The following is a 19,661-nucleotide window of genomic DNA, read 5'->3' on the forward strand; positions in this document are numbered from 1 at the left end:
TCCTAGAAAAGTCTCTCTAACCCTAAGGTGAGTTCCCACTCAATCTTTAATCATTCCCACACCATATTCATCCCTTCTTGATAGCAAATCATCTCTCTAAAATCCTAAGTTCTTGAAATCTCAAGGAGAAGAAGATAAGGGCGTGTGAATTTTGTCTAAGAGGTAAAGTTTCAAAATTTTCTAAGTATTAATAAAGTTTGGGTTAGAGTAGAAAGTTCTTCAAGTTTGGAATCCGTTAGAGATTCATGAAAGGGTTCAGAACCCGTTTATAAGCTTAAAAGCCTTTGGTTTTAGAATAAGGGTAGAAATCCCTAAAATTCATTAAAGTTCTAAACTTTCTCATCTAAAATCATTGTAGTGTGGTTGTAGGACTTTGGGAATTACGTTTGAGCGGGATTTGAGGTATGTCTAGATTTCCAAAAATCTTTCTTGAAGTATGTCTACTTTTCAAAACCCTTCTTTTTGAAGTATGTTATCTTGTTTGAAATGTGTGGATGATTGTTTGTGACTTGAAATCTTCCTCTGGAATATGAACATGATTATAACTCTTGTTTGGTGGGATTTCTTTTGGAATTAAAGATGATTTCTTTTACACAAGGTCATGCGTGTGTAGAGTCAAGCCCGCAACTATCACGACTCAAACCGAAGGGCCGCGACTGACATCCACGACACTACTCGGTTGAGTGCCATACTACCATTCTATTCATAAGTCACAAATTTTTGTGAACCTTTAAATTATGAAATGACGCTTCCGTCAAGTAAAACATAATTTTTTTTTAATAGAACTCTTTCATCATGTCAGGGACTTCTCCCTTATCGTTAAGTCAAAGAAAACCTTTAGTCACAGTAAAATCTTTAAATCAATGCATATGAACACATCGACCTATGTGGCCCCCTTACACAACTGTCGATATCTCGACGCACTATCCACAGGACATTGTCTGCAAAAGTCTCTATATGTAACAAGATACCATAACATAAGTTTGGACAGGGCCCCAACATACCGGTAATGCATCTGACTCAAGGACATGCATAAGTACTCTGACTCGTCAACACTCCGAACAGAAATGGAGCTCACCAATCCAGCTGACAACCTGGGAACATTCTCTAGCAAGTGTCCTCTACTCATCTGTATACACATGCGCGGCATGAAACACAGCACCCCCAAGCAAAGGGACGTCAATACGAATAATGTACCAAGTGTGTAAGGCAGAACTAAAACAATATATCTCAACTCGAATGATAAAAGAGTAACAGACTCAATCTGTACCTATAACCAACACTGAGAATCATGTATGTGCATATGAACTTTTAAAACATCATGTGTACATATATAATGCATACCTTCGCCCTGCTCGCAGCCCCTTCGGGCATAATAGCATAATGGCCCCATCAGGCATCATAATCATCGTGGACCAACTGATCAGTGGTTTGAGTATATAACGCCATAGCCCTTCCCCTTCCCCATAAAATCATGCCGTACATATATATAAGTGTGCAAATGCATGATAATCTTTGTAAAACATCAAAAGACTCCCTTCGGAGCAACTTTTAGTTCAAAATGGGAACTTCTTCCCCTTTTCATTTGTCTCCTTCGAGACTTAAAAATCAAATATGAAATGCATATGAATAAAGAAGCCTTATCAATGTCCCCTTCAGGATTTAGACACCATTATGAAAATGTACAACTTATGGATGCTGGGACTTAAAAGTCAAGGAACTCGGGGATATGAACAACACCAATAAACATAGGGACATGAGCTCCTACATCTGTGAGTGGATTCATTATCATGGTATCGCGTCACGTTCATACTTATCATAGATCATGCCAAAATGAAAGAAGGAATAGCCTTAACATACCTCTTGTCGCCAATACGCACTCAATAACGAATTCACCTCAATTAGCACTTCAACCTAAACAATGACAATACGTCTATTAACTTAATGAATACTAATATATATGAGGTCTATCAACGATAACTAGTCTCAAAAAAGAGTCGGGTAGCATTTCCCCTATTTCATAACCATCCCTAACTCAATAAATAACATCAACAACAACCTCCATTTACCTCCTTCTAACTTCCAAGCACAAACAACACAATCATAAGCTCAAAACAGCTCAATATACATTCGTATACCAACGCTTGTATACACTTTCTTTATTTTTGTATATACGTAGTACAACAGCAACAACAACAACTATAACTACATCCAATTCCCATGATATTCAAGCCCGCAAAACAATCATAACAATCACCAAACAGCCCACACGATAACAACAACTTATCCAATTTCCGCCACTAATTCCGTAGTTCTCATCACACAATTTAACTATGACCTGGATGAATTTAAATATACCTAGGAGAGAAGAATTCTTACCTTATATACCAAGAAATCCTCTTCTTCCACTTTAATTCATTTTGAAGAAATCTCCAATTTGCCATCATCTAGACAAAACCGACGTGGACATAACTTCTACTTCTTACTCCGTTTTTTGCTTCAGCGCAAGCGGATCTGCTCTATACGTAGCTGCCCATATCTCCCTCTGCCTTGAAATAATGCAAACGTTGCTACTCAATATAGCAATTACGTTGCCGCCATTCTTATAATTCTCATGGAAGTGGTTCTGCCGCTATTCCTTATAAAAAAAATTAAGTGAAATATTCCCTTAATGTGATAAGAGGCATAGACACATGTATATACATCCAGCCCGTATATAAATGTAGCAGCAAGCATATTGATAATTTATACATAAAAAAAACTTGGGATCATCCTTTCTTGTACCCACTAAAAGATGCCACCTCATGCCTTGTCACTTTATCTCTTTTTTTCCTTTATGCCATGTGTAAAAGGTGCTGCCACCTAGCACCTATCCATTAAGTCATTATTTTATATCTTTATTTCCACGATAATCAAACATTGGCCAATCACGCACACAATTAATTTTTTGATATCAATTTTCTCAATATTGATCACTTTTAACACACTTCATATACTCATTATCATAATCATATAATATGGTACTAGTCCGTATTCTCTTTTGCCACATACAAAATATTATTTCCAATTACCATCGTCACGCTTGTTAAGTCCTAAATTATTTCGGGACCTAAAACTTTTATACACCGTTCTTTTTATTTGTGTACTTGAATAGGACCAAAATTCCATGCAGTCCGTATAACTTGTTCAACCTCCCTAAATTTTGACAAAATTTATTTTCTCCGATTCGTTTTACCTCTAGTTCTTATGACACTTCCTTATCACTTGTTAAACATAGCATAGCTACTTATAACCTCAAAAATCATCTTTTCCTTGAACTTATGTCGATTAGCTTATGACAAATCCAACGTACAAAAGTACGGGATGTAACAGCATCGAACCTTATATGAATTATACTTCGTTGTGAAACTCATTTTTCCCATTATTGGATGATTGAACTCATTTTTCTGAAGATTGGACCTTAAAATTATTTTGTTGTTGAATGGGTTTCTTGAACTTGAAATTGAATAAGAGATTTGAATAAGACTTCTAAATCGGTTATGACTTGAAATGCCTCTATCTTGAGATGATGACTTAAGAAGTGAAATTCGGCTCTAAGCCATGATTGTTGATTCGGTTAATATGCCATGATATGTACTTTGTTTGTGTTTGGGCCTGTATGGGAAACCTGTGTTAGTCCAGAAGACGATTAGCCGTTATGGATCCTAACGTACTGATACGATTATTGCTGTGTCAGTCCAGAGGACGATTGAACTTCGAGGCGGGTACCTCGGTGCATCTATTGATGTTCTAGTCCAGCGGACGATTAGCCTCCGTGGTTTCCTAGCTCGGAGTATCGATTGATTGATTTGCCTGTGATTGGCTTGTTTCGTATCTTTATTGCTTGTGAATGTCTTGTGGAAACCTTAAGTTTCGTAAATGAAATACACAATGATGTGAACGATAACATAAGTGGAACTTGATATATTCCCTTATGTTGACTCTTATTGTTGATTTCCCTAGTTTACTAGCTTACTTATTCTCTGGAGTTCGAGCTGTTTCTTTTGTTATCGTTTTATTGGTTTTACTACCTTACTTTGGTTTTATTAACTATTGCTCCTCAGACATTCACTGAGTACCCAGTACTCAGGCATACCATTGTTGTTTTTGATGGTGTGTCAGGTAACGTAGAAGAGCAGGTTCGTGATACGCCTACGACTTAGGAAAACTTGCTGCTTTCGAGATCATTCGGTAAGCCCCCCACATGATTTTTTTGTGGGCTACCATTCTATCTTTACCTTCTGTATTTTAGTTTCTGGGTTGCGTCCCGATGAGTTAGACATTTATTCATTATCTTAGAAGCTCTATAGATAGTTTTCAGATTGTTGGTAGTGTGTTAAAGTCTTGCGTGACTCGTTGAGGCATTTTGCCACATTTATTAACTGACTATTTGATTTGACTTCCGCTGAATTATCTCTAAGAATGGTTATGCTTTCGTTCAATTATAAATGACTTGTTTCATAATTGTTAAGATAGTTGTTTAATAGAAAATATTAGGTGTTCGTTGATTTCAATAAGGTGCTTTCGGTGTTATTTATAGCATTGGATGCCTGTTACGTCTAGGGCCGGGTTTGGGGCATGACACGTATGTTGAAGTAACTTCTTGCAAGGATGTTGCACAATAACGGTCAGCCATGAATGAAGAGATGGAGTCTTTTCACAAGAATCAGACATGGGTCTTAGTGAAAGGTCAAAAGGGGAAGAGGACAGTTGGATGCTGATAGTTATGTTGTAACTTAGTTTGATAGTTATGCCGTAACTTATTTTGTTTTGATGATTTGACAAAAATGTATAAAGAACCAGATGCACTAACAAGGAAGCTGAGGGGATATGTTGCTTAGTTATTTCAGACTTTGGGAGAGAATCAAATGAGAGACCAGGTAAAGGAACTGGTCCTTGTTCGTACGAAGGTCAACATTACAACTGTAAAGTTACTGACACACACACATACCGATACAGCAGAGCAACAGTGGAGTTGTCGTGTCCTGATACGTCCTGTCACTCTCATCTTAACTCTCCTCCTATATAAGCAATATATTCCAAGGAGAAGACTATTCTGGCACAAAAATGTAGACTCAAGTGCAAGTCTCCGCTCTCCAAAGAGTGTACAAGAACAAAGCATTAGCAGACCCAAAGACCTGTTCTCTACAACTGAAGATGTGTTAAGTCTAGGATTGTTAGGTCTTTTGTTTTTATGTGCTACAAACTGTAAACCTACTCTTTTCTTAAAGGAAGCTGTAGGTGTCTTAAAATTCTCAAGGTTGCTTCCACAAGCTCTTGAGTGGTACACTAGGCTAGATCTAATCCAAGAGTATTAGTGGGTGAGTGTTTAGAGTTATTTACGGGTAGAATTCTTAAAGGGTGTCTTTGAGTAGTACACTAGGCTAGAGTTAGTCTAGGTGTATTAGTGTCCTTAACTAGAGTTAGATAAGTGGAGTTGCTTACAATCGGTGTATTGTAAAGGTGGAGGGACTATGAGAGTTAGTTCCTAGGTTGCTACTATTACAAGGGTGAGGGGTTATGGGAGTTAATTCCTAATTTTCAATAGTTGTAATATGATGTTGCTCGGTTAGTGGAGTTGAAATCCTACTAGTGTAGGTCGTGGTTTTTAATCCCTTGAGCAAGGAGTTTTCTACGGTAAAATCTTGTCTTCTTTACTTACTGCATTGCATAAGGGAACTGGTACTCAACCATGTCTCTTGATATTGTGCTTGGTAGACGCATATCCTACAACAGATGCAAATGGGTTTACAGAAAGAAAGAGGGAATTCCTGAAGTGGAATATGCTAGGTTCAAGGCGAGATTGGTTGCAAAGGACTTCAGTCAGAAGGAAGGAATTGACTACAATGAGATTTTCTCTCCAATCGTAAAGCATAGCTCAATTCGCGTGCTACTAGCATCGGTTGTACAATTTGACTTGGAGCATCAACAGCTTGATGTCAAAACTGCTTTCTTATATGGTGATCTAGAAGAGACAATCTATATGGATCAACTTGAAGGTTTCCTAGCTGAGGGAAAAGAAGATCACATATGCCAACTGAAGAAGTCTTTTTATGGTTTGAAGCAATCCCCTAGACAATAGTACAAGAGGTTTGATGCATTCATGACTACACATGAATTCTCAAAGAGTGCACTTGATAGCTGTGTGTATCACAAGAAGATGTACCGTCACTCAATGATTTATTTTCGTTGTATGTTGATTTATATGCTTGTTGCCGATAACACACATTACAGAGATAAATGCTTTGAAAAGAAATCGTTGAGTAAGGAATTTGACATGAGGGATTTCAGAGCTGCAAAGAAAATCCTTGCTATTGAGATTTCAAGAGAAGACGGTGTTGTACATATTTCTCAGAAGAGGTACATCGAATGGGCTCTCGAGAGATTCAATATGCATACGTGCAAGCCTGTAAGTACACCGTTAGCTCCTCATTTAAGCTTTTAGAGTTACAAATGCCTTAGTCCGAGGATGAGGTGGAGCATATGTCAAAGGTTCCTTATGCCAACGCAGTTGGTAATATAATGTATGCTATGGTATGCACACGTCCAGATATTGCTCAATATGTAAATGTGGTAAGCAGCTACATATCCAAACCAAGAAAGAGGCATTGGGAAGCTATCAAGTGAATATTGAGATATGTCAAAGGCGCTTCAGATGTTGGTGTGACCTTTCGAAAAGGTAGTGGAGGTATTTCAATTCTTGGTTATATGGATTCTGACTATGCAGGGGATCTTGACAGAAGGAGGTCCACAACTGGATACATCCTTACTCTTGTTGGCAGTGCCGTTAGTTGGAAATCGACTCTGGAGTCGATTATCTAGGACAGAAGCAGAATACATGGCAACAGCGGAAGCGGTTAAGGAAGCTATTTGGTTGAAAGGTTTGGTGCCAGAATTGACTTTGGTTCAGTAGGAATCAACTCTTAGATGCGATAGTCAGAGTGCTATTCATCTGATTAAAAATCACAGATTTCATGAGCGCACTAAACACATTAATGTCAGATTCCATTTTATTCGAGATGTAGTTGAAGAGGGAACTATCAAGGTCGTGAAGGTTATCACAGACGATAACGCTGCAGACATGTTGACCAAGATAGTCCTGCTCACGAAGTTTGCACACTGCAAGGACTTGGCGGGAGTACGCATCAACTGATGCAACTCCGAGAGAACAGTTTCTAGGTGGAGGTGGTATGTTCAACACTGGTTTGATTCTTCTTGTTTCTTGCAACGGGGTTGCCCAGTAAGCTTAGAAGTTTTGGCCAGAGTTGTTAATATGCATGCTCCAAACGTATGCATGCTCCAAACGCAAACCAAGGTGGAGATTGAAAGAGTTGGTTTTTGTTATGTGATAGAAAACTCATGTGTCAATTTTTGTTGGATGACTTTCTATTACTTGGATCCAAAGAATGCTCAATTACTTGGAGCCAAAGGATGCATTGCTTGGAGCTAAATGATGCTAAGATGTGGAAGATAATTGAAATGCCCGTGTAGCACACTTGGAGCCCAAGTCATTGTTTGCCTATAAAAGAAGAAGCAATTCTTCTTTGTTCATCATCCCAAAAATTCATAAATCCTTTAAAATGAGTAGAGAGTTGAGAGGCAATTCTCTTAGGTGTAATTGGGATCTCTCCCCTTTTTTTGTTAATAATATAAAGACAACTGTTCTTTGGTGGATGTAGAATTATTTTGATCCGAACCACATTAAATTTTGTATTCTTTCTTTTACGTTTCCGCTAACAACTTTGTAAACGACTTCTTCCTACTTTCTCCTTAAAATAAGACTAAAAAGCAAAAAGAAAAAGTTTCAGAAATACCAAAAGAAAATAAAACTTCAGACTACTTTCTCTTTAGATAAGCTCAAACTTATCTCTAATCATGCTTTTCGGATTTGCGCAGATATGAAGGGTGAGCTATTGATTTATATAAATTAGATATTTTTAGCTCGGACCTTATATATATGTTAAAAAATTACTAATATATAAATATAAATGATTAACTTTGAACCCAATAAAATTAAATGACTTTGAACTCAATAAAATTAAGAGCACCCCCCCCCCCCCCCCAAAACAACCCCCGCTATTTTCATGCAATACAGCAAATAAATAGTTGCATAATTCAAACAAATCGATCTAGTTGTCCTCCTTGATTTTACACATTCTGATAATTTTCTTTTCTACTACCATGTTCAAGAATGTAATTCATATCATGACAATCTGAAGATACCATACAGAGTTCAATACGTAGAAGTTACAAGGGGTGTTTCATATAATTACTAGTCGCTTATAGATGCATCTTCATCTTCTTTTGGTTTTTAAGGGATCTTTGTACCTTCTTGTGGGTATAACAGAAAATGTACAGTATCTATTATTTTAAAAACAAAAATAAGTAGTGAAAAACAAAAGATAACCAATTCAAAAATTCCAATTAATAGAGAAGCATAAACATATTCGAGATCTACCTTTTTTTTCCTTTTTTTTTTTTTTTTCCAGTAAGGGTCCTTTTGGACATAAATTTCATTTCCTTTTTTAAAAGTTTTTTTTCTTCAAAAACCTGTTTAGTTTCATATTGATCAGTCAAAAATAAAAATAAAAAACAAGTTTTAAATGAAAAAATTCTTTCACAAAGCTCGATAGTTTTTCAAGTGAAATGCATGTTCACCACAATTTTAATTAGTAGGTGTTTCACCATAGATTTCAAATATTTTTAACTTTGTTTGGAATATATCAACTTGGAGCCGGAGAGAAGTTTTGTTTGATTATACTTTTTACGAAGAATATTTGGAATAATGTTCATGTTTAAATATACTTAAATACAACTTCAAAAATGAAATGTGAATTGAAAAATAGGTTATAAGCTGTTTTCTAATTTTGAAACACAATTTCAAGTTAAATTTAGAATTTCATATGACCAAACACTGATTTTCAAATAAAGTAAAAAAATATTCTGAAAAAATGAATAATTTTTATTGCCAACGGATCCTTAACTTTCAAATAGCCTTTTTTTAAGTACGACAAGTTCCATTCTTTTTACTGATTTAAACTTTAGTTCCATCCACCAGCAGAGCCCTAATTTCATTCTCCCTTGAGAATTGAGACCCTAGCTATAAAAACCTAGTTTCAGACAATGCCATGTGAACATAAACTCTTGGTTTTCAAACCCTAAAACAATTACTGCTAACTTAAAACAAAAAGCAGGGAACATTACCTGTATATATTAGTGGGAAAATAAATTTTGCCTGATATATAATGTACTATTAAAAGTATGTAAATTAGAAATAAGAAGAAAAAGGTAAGGGACACCATAGCAAGAGAAACAATTTCTGAGCGCCGCCAGTGTAATCATTCAGAAAGATATTGTTTGGGGTGGTGAAAAAAGCTTTTCAAGTTCCCCATAAAATCTTCTTTATTTCTTTGAAGAAAAATTAGCAATTTGGATCTGTCATCTTCTATCTTCTTGCCCGCAAATCCCGACTTATTGCTTTTGTGTTGGATTCAGACTTTTTTGATGGTGACCCCTTCTCTATTTTCTCATTATTTTGTTTTGAACTTAAATTATTATATAACATATAGATAACTTTTACACCATCAAAATATTTTAATGATTATAACAAATCGTCTATTTTTTCATAAATTAGCAAAATTAGATTTACTATGGATAGTTTACCTATAGTTGTGGAGTAATAGTTTATCGTGAATGTGAAAAAATCACTACTCTTCTGGTTCATTTTACTTGCCATAGTTACAAAAAATACTTTGTCCAAAAAGCTTGTCATTTGAGAAAATCAAGCTAGAATTATAATTACGTTTTTACCTTTATCTTTATTTTAATAAATATGGAGAGAAATTAATGTAATGAAAGAAATAGTAGCATTAAATTGACATCAAAGTGTAATTTAATCTAATTATGCTTTTAACTAATATTTTCTTAAGGAAGGATCGTGCAAAAGACAAAACATGACAAGTAAAATAAATTAGAAATAAATTTTGCTACTTACTAAAAGAAATTTATCTTTTATACATCTCACGTAGAGAGAAAACCCCCTCAGTGTAAACGAGGGATAATAATCCCACCGGTTTAGTTTAATGCTGGCCCAAATTTAGTATCAATGAATAGAAGATAAATATCTTTTTATTTTGACACCTCTTCTAATTTTTCAGGAACTCCGGTTCTCCAATTTTTTTTTATTTTTTATTTTTTTACGAGCGCCAGCTTTGCCATTCTATCTCACGACTTCATCAGCATGGAGATTAATGAGTTAAATTTTCATTGATTAGTTACATTATGTAATAATTTATCTTTTTAAAAAAAGAAGAATTTTGAAAAGGATTCTTGAAATAACAGTAAAGTTATTTTCATTTAATTTATTATAGGTTCGAATCATGAAATCAATCACTGATGTAAAACTGTCTGTATTATATCCCTCTTCGGGATACGATCATTCCCTAACACTACGTGTATACGAGATGCTTTTATGCTTAATTTCTGTAGTACAGGCTATTCGTTTATTTGTTTGTTTCTTTTTGTTGATGAAGACTTTCTTAGTTTCATAAGAGAGGATAATATGTAATAAATTCCGGTGAATATCTTTTGTAATTGGTAGAAAGTTAAGTATCAATCAAATTGAAGAAATGTTAAAACGACACATCTCGAACGACTGTATCTTCTGTTTTGCCTCTATACCTTTTTTTTTTTTTTTTTTAATCTTCGCCTTGGAAATAGTTCAAAGGAATTACTGCACCACGCTTTTAGCTGTCACATTCTACCAACTAATTTTTGGAACGTCGTTGAACCATTATTACTTAGTAAGTACAAATTATGGGTTGTATGAATTTCTACATACCACTTATGCTTCATTTCATATCACTCGTGTTCAATTAATAGGTATATATTTAGTTTATTCAATTTTTAATACAAATAAATAATGTTGTTTCCTAGAGTATTTTTTTATATTTGCTAAAATAAAATGTGTGCCTGAAAATTAATTGGTGTTACACGCTAATTAATTTATTAGCGACTTCTCCAAAGGACAATGCTGCAGTGTTAATTATTTGACATTCCATACATGCTGCATTGTTAATTGTTTGACATTCCATACAGGCTGCATGCTTTAATAAAAAATTTAGATGCCGTGCCTCTGCTTCGAACGATGCATAGAAACAATTGATTTAAATTTTTTTAAATTACATTAAGATCAAGGAAAGGAAAAGGGGAGAAAGAAAAATAATAAGAGTTGAACTCATACTTATTGTTTGAATTTCTTTCATCAATTTCATTAGATTGATATGTTAAATACATTATGTTGGACCTAATATAGTAATTTTTGGAGCTAAAATAGTAATTGGAAGTGCTAGTTGAACATTTATTCTTTTAATTAATGAGAAACGGGAGCATCGTGTAGGGTTGGGATGAAGGGCATATAATCGAATATCATGCAACGACATCTGCTATCCATGCACCTTTCTTGAATTTATCCTTTTTGTGGATACATTCTTGAATTTATCACGTACACTGTGTATATGCAAATTGACACTTTCTGTTTTCCACAACGAAAAAGGAGGTAAAATTAACCAAACTAATGGTGCTTTAATTTCCTGAATCCTTTTTTTTTTTTTTGAAAGTTGAGGTGCATGAAAATAGCTGGTAATTTAAAATTTAGTGGAAGTGTTGAGATGTAATTTAATCAAATAATTAGAAAGTGTGATATTTTTAATAATTTAAACTTTTAGTTGAGATGATCACATATTTCAATATGATAAAAAGCATTTAGAGGTCATCGGATAACTGTAATAATTACTACACTCCTCAAAACATTCTAGCGGTTGCGCCGCTCTGCCACTCCCATGTACTGACGCATCTTAAGTTCTATTAATATAATATATCTTGTTTACACACAACAAAAAAAAAAAAAAAAAAAGGTCACTGGATCGAGTTTTCCAACCATCCATTATTAAAAAGGAAGCATCACGTGATTGGCTCATAAAAAAAAAAAAAATCAAGCCCGTACGTGAAGGATCGTATTAAGAAATGATCGCACACTTTAATACATAAATCAAATACATAAATCAATCATCCAAATGACATTTAAAAATTAAAAAAAAAAAAAAAAAAACATCCAAATGCCATTGTACTCTGGCAAGATCAACGGGTGTTTGAAATTTCCCAAGAAAGTAGGGACCTTATATTCAAATCAATAGAATAGTTTAACCGATTATAGTGAATGACTAGTTTTGCCCCCTACATTGCCCCTCCATCATTACTATTAAAAAGTTAGTTGTAGTTAAGTTTAAATAATCTAAGATATAAAAATCCTTTACGTTACTCTTCTAACTATCAGGTAAATTTTAATAAATCAAATTCATTGAACTACTCATATTATTTTCAACTTTGATATATTGTTTTTATTTATCAAATAAATTTTAAGCTAACTATTTAGAGTACTACTATAATTGATATATACATCATAGTAATATTTTGAGCGTTTACTGTTATATTTTTTGTCAAATATATTGATACAATTCGAGTTGCATCAAGACCTTTTACAAGGAGCCAAGCGAGGGAACTTCAAGCTATGCAAGCATTGTTCATGAGGAGGGACATACTTGAATACACTCTAGCACCTTCCCGGGGATTTCAAGTGTTCATGATAGCATGGGAGGATGGTTTGGAGAAGAGAGTTGAAGATGGTCATGCTTGCAATATGGCTATTACTTAAAGATTTGCAAATTCAAGCTTATTCAAGCTTTGTTCCCAAAAGAAGGCACCCAAACAAGGCCCTTACTTCATTAAGGGTAAAAGTGTAATAATGTAGTTGACTTCTTTTGAGCTTTAGTATAAATAGTAGTTTATTTCATTTGGATGACTTAGACCATTTTGAATATTCATATTTGATATTGTAAAACTCTTGAGAGTTGAGAGATTGTAAAACCTTTGATTGAGTGTTTGTTGAGAGGATAGGTTATTAGGGATTCTAATCCCTCTTGGTCATCCTAAGAATTTGGTTGCTTCTTATTCTTAAATTTAGAGGTCTTAATTTTCTATAACTTTAGTTGCTAAATTGAGTCTAAGTTGTGTCAAATTATCTATCTTTTTTATTTCTGGCATTTTCTTGTTGTTTCATTTCGATTATTGTATCATATATTCAACAGTATTCAACCATAAGTAACTATTTACACCACTAGCTGATTGGACTCTGGAGTCAGGTCATAATAAAAATAACCAATATTTTAAACTATGACATGTTCTGTTGTAATGTCTTATCCCAATTTCTTACCTTCTAGATGGGATACAAATTGAGCAGTTTCATCCGGTTCATAAACTTGTTTTTCAATAGGAGTTGAGAAGAGAGAATAGTTCACAGAATCAGACACATATACCTCTACTGTTACGTAGAGTAGGCCAAAGACAATGTAAATGGAAAATACTCTAGATAGTTTCCCATGTTAAAAACAAGTCAATAAATATACTGTTATATAAAATGAAATCAAGTTTAATTAGTACTCCCTCCGTTCACTTTTACTTACTCACTATATTAAAAATATATTTTTTATTTTTCATTTTTCTTCTTTACTTTTAGCATATCAAGAGAAAAATAATTTTTTTCTTCATGTTTTACCTTAACATTAATTACTTATTCCTAAATCATTATCAATTATTTTTCTTAAAGGATGTGCAAAATCCAAACCGAAGAAGTAAAAGTAAGCCGATGGATTAACATTATGCACTGTAACCGTAAAAATTATACTCATTAAACACTTAAAAGGTTATTATAAGTAACTTTATTTAATACTACTAACACTGATTGGTAAACTTGAATTACAATTAGTAACATGTATTACGCTATGAGTGTATATCTATAAATTTAATTTAAATCGAATTTGGTAAAGGGAAAAAGATACCGTAGTTCCTTTGTAGAGTACTAGCTGTAGTATTTACTTTCTATTTAATGCCCGTGGCAACGCGTAAATTCTCCTTTATAGATGCAACCCGCAACACAATGCCATTATAAATACAAGCTCAAGTCCAGAGTCCCTATACATTCTCTTCTGCAAAACAACCTTGTCCCCAGAAAAACAATAATCTCAAAAGAGTTTTTTCTTTTTTGCATTGTTTTCACATCATTTTAAAAAAGATGGAAGATGCCATGAGGAGACTTAATCAAGAATCTGATCATCTCCCTCTTCAAAACACCACAAACTCTACTACTACTAAAAGATCATCATGTGCCACAAACAAAAGATCACTCAAAGACGGTGGTGGTTCCTCCGTCGGCACCGTGAGGTACCGTGGAGTCCGCCGCCGCCCATGGGGACGTTACGCGGCGGAGATACGTGACCCACAGTCTAAAGAAAGAAGGTGGCTTGGTACTTTTGACACTGCTGAAGAAGCTGCTTGTGCTTATGATTGTGCAGCTAGAGCTATGCGTGGTGTTAAAGCTCGAACTAATTTTGTTTACCCTCCTCCTAATTCTATTGCTCAACCTACTTCTACTAACGATGGTTTTCTTAATATTCCTTCGTTTAACTATACTAGTTTTAAGCAGGGTTCTAATACTCTCAAGGACTTGTCGAATAGACAGTTGTTTCACTCGACTTATAATTCCACTAGTCCTTATGCCAGTAGGGGTGTCAATGGTACGGTTAGTTCAACGTGTCAGAAAAGCAATGATTCTTCTTCTTTGAACATGCTATTCTTTCGCGAACTTCTCAACTCAAACTCCTCCAACAACAATACTTCTTCCTTTTCGTCAAACATTGGTAACTTGAACACAAATACTATGCCTAATTTGTATGAACAACTGCCAAATTTGATGTTCAATCGCAATACTACTAGTGGCTCTTCTTTTTTACCCACTAACAATGTTGTTATTCCCAGCTCATCCGTTATGACTACTGTGCCAAAATTTGAAAATGTTGTTCATAGTACAGTCAACAGTACTACTTGTATAGATGATTCTGCAGGCATGGATTTTTTTCCATCTGAGCCATCTGATTCTGGATTACTAGAAGAGGCCTTAAATGGTTTTTTCCCGAAGCCCAAGCCCATCAAATCAGAGCTATTGTCTTACTCTTCTAATGTTTCTACTAAAGGAGAATTATCTGGACTACTTCCTAATTTTCCACAGCAGATTAATGATGGTTTAAACAGTGATTTTGGATTTTCATCACAAACGACGTCATCTTTTCCAGTGTGTAATCAAGATTATTTTCCAGCAAATCTTCAGGTGTCACCAGGAGACAACATGATGGGAGACATATTTCAGTATCCAGACCTTCTCAGTATATTTGCAGCTAAGCTGCAAAATGCTTGAACTTTTCACTGCACGTTGCAGGACTCTATCTAAGCTAGGGATCTAACGCACTGGTTTCTGTCGTATGGTGCTTTATTATTATTGACAAGAAAGTTTTTATGTTGCTAATATTATCTGGATGTAAGCTGTTTCCAGTTTAAAAAATTAGGGTTTTGAAAAGAAAAAAACAAAGCAGAAGAAAGTAGCCGTTGAATTGTACAACTTTGAAGTTGTATGTATTAGTGTTTACTTTAAGGGTTATTAAGAATTATAGCAGTGTATTATTTTCTTGATATGTTCGTTCAGTATTTTTTTTCCTTTGCCATTGTTCTAGTAGCTGCGGACTTTGAATCTATTGAGAATGTTTTTCTTGGCTCCGCTTGCCACTTGGCTCATATTATACATTTTTTTTTCTTTTAGTTAAACCTATTTCTGCTTAAATATATTATGATGATTTGCGGATTTTACATAACTATAGTATTGGTTTTTCAAATGTTGCTAACTCTTTGGTTGTAGACAAATACACGTGTGATGGTGCTTATTTAAGTTAATATATAAATTTTATTTTATTACAACCATAAACAAGTAGAAGAGGGGATTCGTTATATTTTGACCACATCTGCGTTTTTGGGAGTTTAATCCGTTGGGTATAGGGAAGGTGGTCGGGGTGGGAAGATTTTCTTTTCTTCGTTGTAGGATGGATGCAAAGTTTATTGGGTGTAAAGTGTGAAAGGAGATGGAATAAAATGTGTTTGTTCGACCAAAAAAAAATCCATTCGGTTGACTTTCAGTTGCCAAAAACTCCCTGCAGATTAAAAAAGACAAAAAAAAAAAAAAAAGTTTATTTAATTATTTGCACAACTCTTAATAAAATACTAATTTCTAGATAAAAACAAAAATTTTAATTAAATTATTTAATAGGGACAAATATTAATTTTTTTTTTAATTTGATAAGTGAATATTTTTTTAACTCAAGAAAAAAAGGTAAAGTGGACCTTTTTTTTAATTCGGAGGGAGTACTGTACTTCATGTCTTTTTATTTTTCTTACAATTAATTTTGTATTCCTATCTTTGGGATCATGGGCTTTTGGTGTGTGTTCATCTTGTCTTGTTCTTGTTTCGCCGGAAAGTCACCTTTTAAAAAGGAAAAAAATACCGCTCCCTTGGTTTAAAAAATAATATAAGGGGTTTAGAGTAGGAATATCAAATTTTCTAACATTTTATATCTTTTCAAAGTAAGATATGCAAAACAACAATAGTTACACTTTATTTCTCAATTTGAGATCCAATTATATGAATTTTCATAAATATTTAACTTTAAGAACAATAATTAAACTTTAGTCTCGCAATTTGAAACCGATTGTATAAAGTCTCATAGACATTGAGTTAGAATTAGCGGCATATCTAGTAGTGTTAAGTACTCACTTCCTTCATTTTCACTTGTCTATTATATTAAAAATAGGTGTCCATTTTTATTCGTTCAATTAGAAAAATCAAAATATAATTTATTATTTTATATTTATATTATTCTTGTTATTAAGTATTATTCATTTTCCAACATTTAGAGGACTTATTATTGAGTGATATAATAAAATTATTATTTTATTTATTGCTTTTTAAATGTTGTGTCAATTCAAACAGAAACAAGTAAACATGGACGACGGAGGGATTACTATTTTATGAGTAATGAACAACGACAGAACTCAAAGCATCTTATTTATTCTCAAGATTGAATGCGAATAGCTCAGGACCATTAAAAATTGATTAACTAGTTAATTAATTAGCTTTATCTGACACGAAGCATGCACATGGCGAAAGTGCATCAACTGCTAAGTCGCAGATCTAGACCTCAATTCATAATCATCTGTTTTAATCAATTGACTACCCTATAATTAATATATGCATTGAGGTCATGTTAAATTAAATCACTGTAGTAAGAACCAAGTACTAGTAGTAATTAATAATTCACATTTGAAACTATAATGTCACAAATTCTACTTTTAAAAGTGAGTTGATATCAATCAAAGAAGAAATCATGAGATGTCATCATGGTAAATAATTGGTTGGTAGAACAGCGGATTAATTATGGTCCCTAATCTTTCTATAAATGTTAACATGATAGTATGCCATTATACTCCCTCCGTTCACTTTTACTTGTCTAGTATTCTAAAAATACATTTTTCACTTTTACTTGTCACTTTAAGTTTATCAAGATAAGACATTTTTTTTCCGTTTTACCCATAGTATTAAGTATTCATTTCAAATCAATTTTCAAGTCCATTAAAACAATACACCAACTAATATGATATTATGGTAAATTATGCACTTCATTTATTATTTCTTAAGGGGTAGGCAAAGTTCATAGTGGACAAGTAAAGGTGAAGGGAGGGAGTTTAAGGGAAATTCTCGCTGTGCTTGTCTACTTGATCTTAATGCGTGAGTTTAAAATAGAAAAAAAGAACTTGGTGACCGTTTTTGGTGAAAAACAATAATGTTACTAAACAATGGAATTGGCTGTGGATGAGATCGAATTGGTTGATTTATAATCGAATGATGGTGTTTAGCTCAGCTATTTTTAGGTATTAATCCCGTTTCTTGTTTAAATGAGAAAAAACAAATACAATTATGAGCAGAATTTACTTAATAAAATTAATTCTATATTTAATATAAAAATTCTTGGATTTCTAGATGCATCCTAATGCAAGACATTCAATTTGGAAGACAAATCGTACCGAATTTATATGTGGTCGACGAACAATAATTTAATGACACAATTTTTGCACAAGTCCAATGGGTGCAAAATGACATAATTTAAAGCGATTAATTAGTCAATGGGGTCCATATAAGCCTTTTAGTATAAAGATATACGTGCTACTGCGAAAAAAGGATTCGAAGGACAGAAGATGGATTAGGTGATCTATATATAAATACTTACTCGCTGTGTTAAAAAAAAATTGTTACTAGCGTTTTATATTTATATTACTTTAAATAATTTAATTTTAATATTAAGAAGCTAAAGTCAGAATAGATATCACTTAATTAATAGAGTTTAAGTTTCATATACAGTAAAATCTCTCTATAATTGTCATTTGTTATAACAACATTTCACTATAACGGCCTGATTTTCTCAGGAACAGATTTTTTATGTTATATTTTACCTCTCTATAACGACGTTACTATGCCTATATGCCAATAGCATATTATTATGGATGCAATTCTTTTTGTAAAATTACCTTTCTATATTACCATACTCAAATAGCGTATAATAATATTTTATAAGAAATATATTATGTGACAACAAAAGTGTCGATGAAGAGCCTCAACCTACGCTACTTGGAGATAGAAGAGTCAAGCTGTTAATGACTTAGACTGTTGAGGAAAGCTATTGAATCACCTTTTGCTGAAAGTTTGGACAAAATTCTTCGTTAGTTCAAGCATTATATTATCACTAAGAGACTAGAATTTACAAAACAGCCTAAATTGTAGAGTTCTTTCGTCAAACTTGAAATATTTAAATTCTCAATTAATTTAAAATGCGTATGTTCCATAGATTTTAATTCTTTATCTGTGTGATACAACTAGTTATGGATTTAGTAGTAATTTATTAGTCTTTTCAATTTTTAATTTATGAGCTATGAAAATCAATTAAGATTCTAAAATTTACAAGTACATTGTTTTCGTTTATAACATAAAAAGTACAAAAAGTTAATTGTTTGCGTACTTTTGTTTATAAAAGCTAAATGAGATCTAAATATCGAATGTCAGTATACATGCATAACAACACCTCACTATAGCAGCCATGAAATTTTCGGACAAACGCTGCCACTATAGAGAGATTTGACTGTATAGTGTAAGTAAGTTTACACGAAAAAGTCATATTTGCCCATAGGTAATCAGTTTTATTTCCAAATTTATGAATCCGACATATTTAGATGGCTTATCTATAAATATTCTTTGAATGATTTAATATTATAAAAATTATTTAAATTGCTTAAACTCTAAGCAATAAATATATATATACATAATACATGTCTTGCATTTATTAATTTGTTATAAACATCGGGCGTGAATAAATTTTTACTTGCAAATCACCGATGCTTTCGTAACAAAGTAGTCAAAGCATTTTTATCGTTTTTGACTAAGTAGGCGTTTGGCATAGGATTTTGGGAGCCTAATTTCAAATCATCGTTTATTTATGAATTTGCACAAAATTTTAATTTCAACTTTATATCATGATTTCAAATTCCAAATTTCTCAAAAGTTGGATTTGAGATTCCAAATTGTGATTTCAAATGTTTTTAAATGTAAAACTTGACTCATATGTTTATATTTTGTA

General features: G+C 33.3%; 1 protein-coding gene across 1 annotated transcript; it reads left to right on the plus strand.

Moving 5' to 3' along the window:
• Positions 1-14,072: 14,072 nt before the first annotated feature.
• Positions 14,073-15,639, plus strand: LOC132066596 (ethylene-responsive transcription factor ERN1-like). The gene has a single exon (XM_059459879.1). It carries the CDS (start codon positions 14,168-14,170, stop codon positions 15,344-15,346), a length of 1,179 nt encoding a protein of 392 aa, XP_059315862.1. The 5' UTR covers positions 14,073-14,167; the 3' UTR covers positions 15,347-15,639.
• Positions 15,640-19,661: the final 4,022 nt, after the last annotated feature.

Source organism: Lycium ferocissimum, chromosome 8, assembly GCF_029784015.1.
Source record: "Lycium ferocissimum isolate CSIRO_LF1 chromosome 8, AGI_CSIRO_Lferr_CH_V1, whole genome shotgun sequence".
Lineage (NCBI taxonomy): Eukaryota > Viridiplantae > Streptophyta > Magnoliopsida > Solanales > Solanaceae > Lycium > Lycium ferocissimum.

What these genes read in the sequence shown, in the direction of transcription:
- LOC132066596 (XM_059459879.1), top strand. Translation starts at nt 14,168, where the DNA reads ATGGAAGATGCCATGAGGAGACTTAATCAAGAATCTGATCATCTCCCT.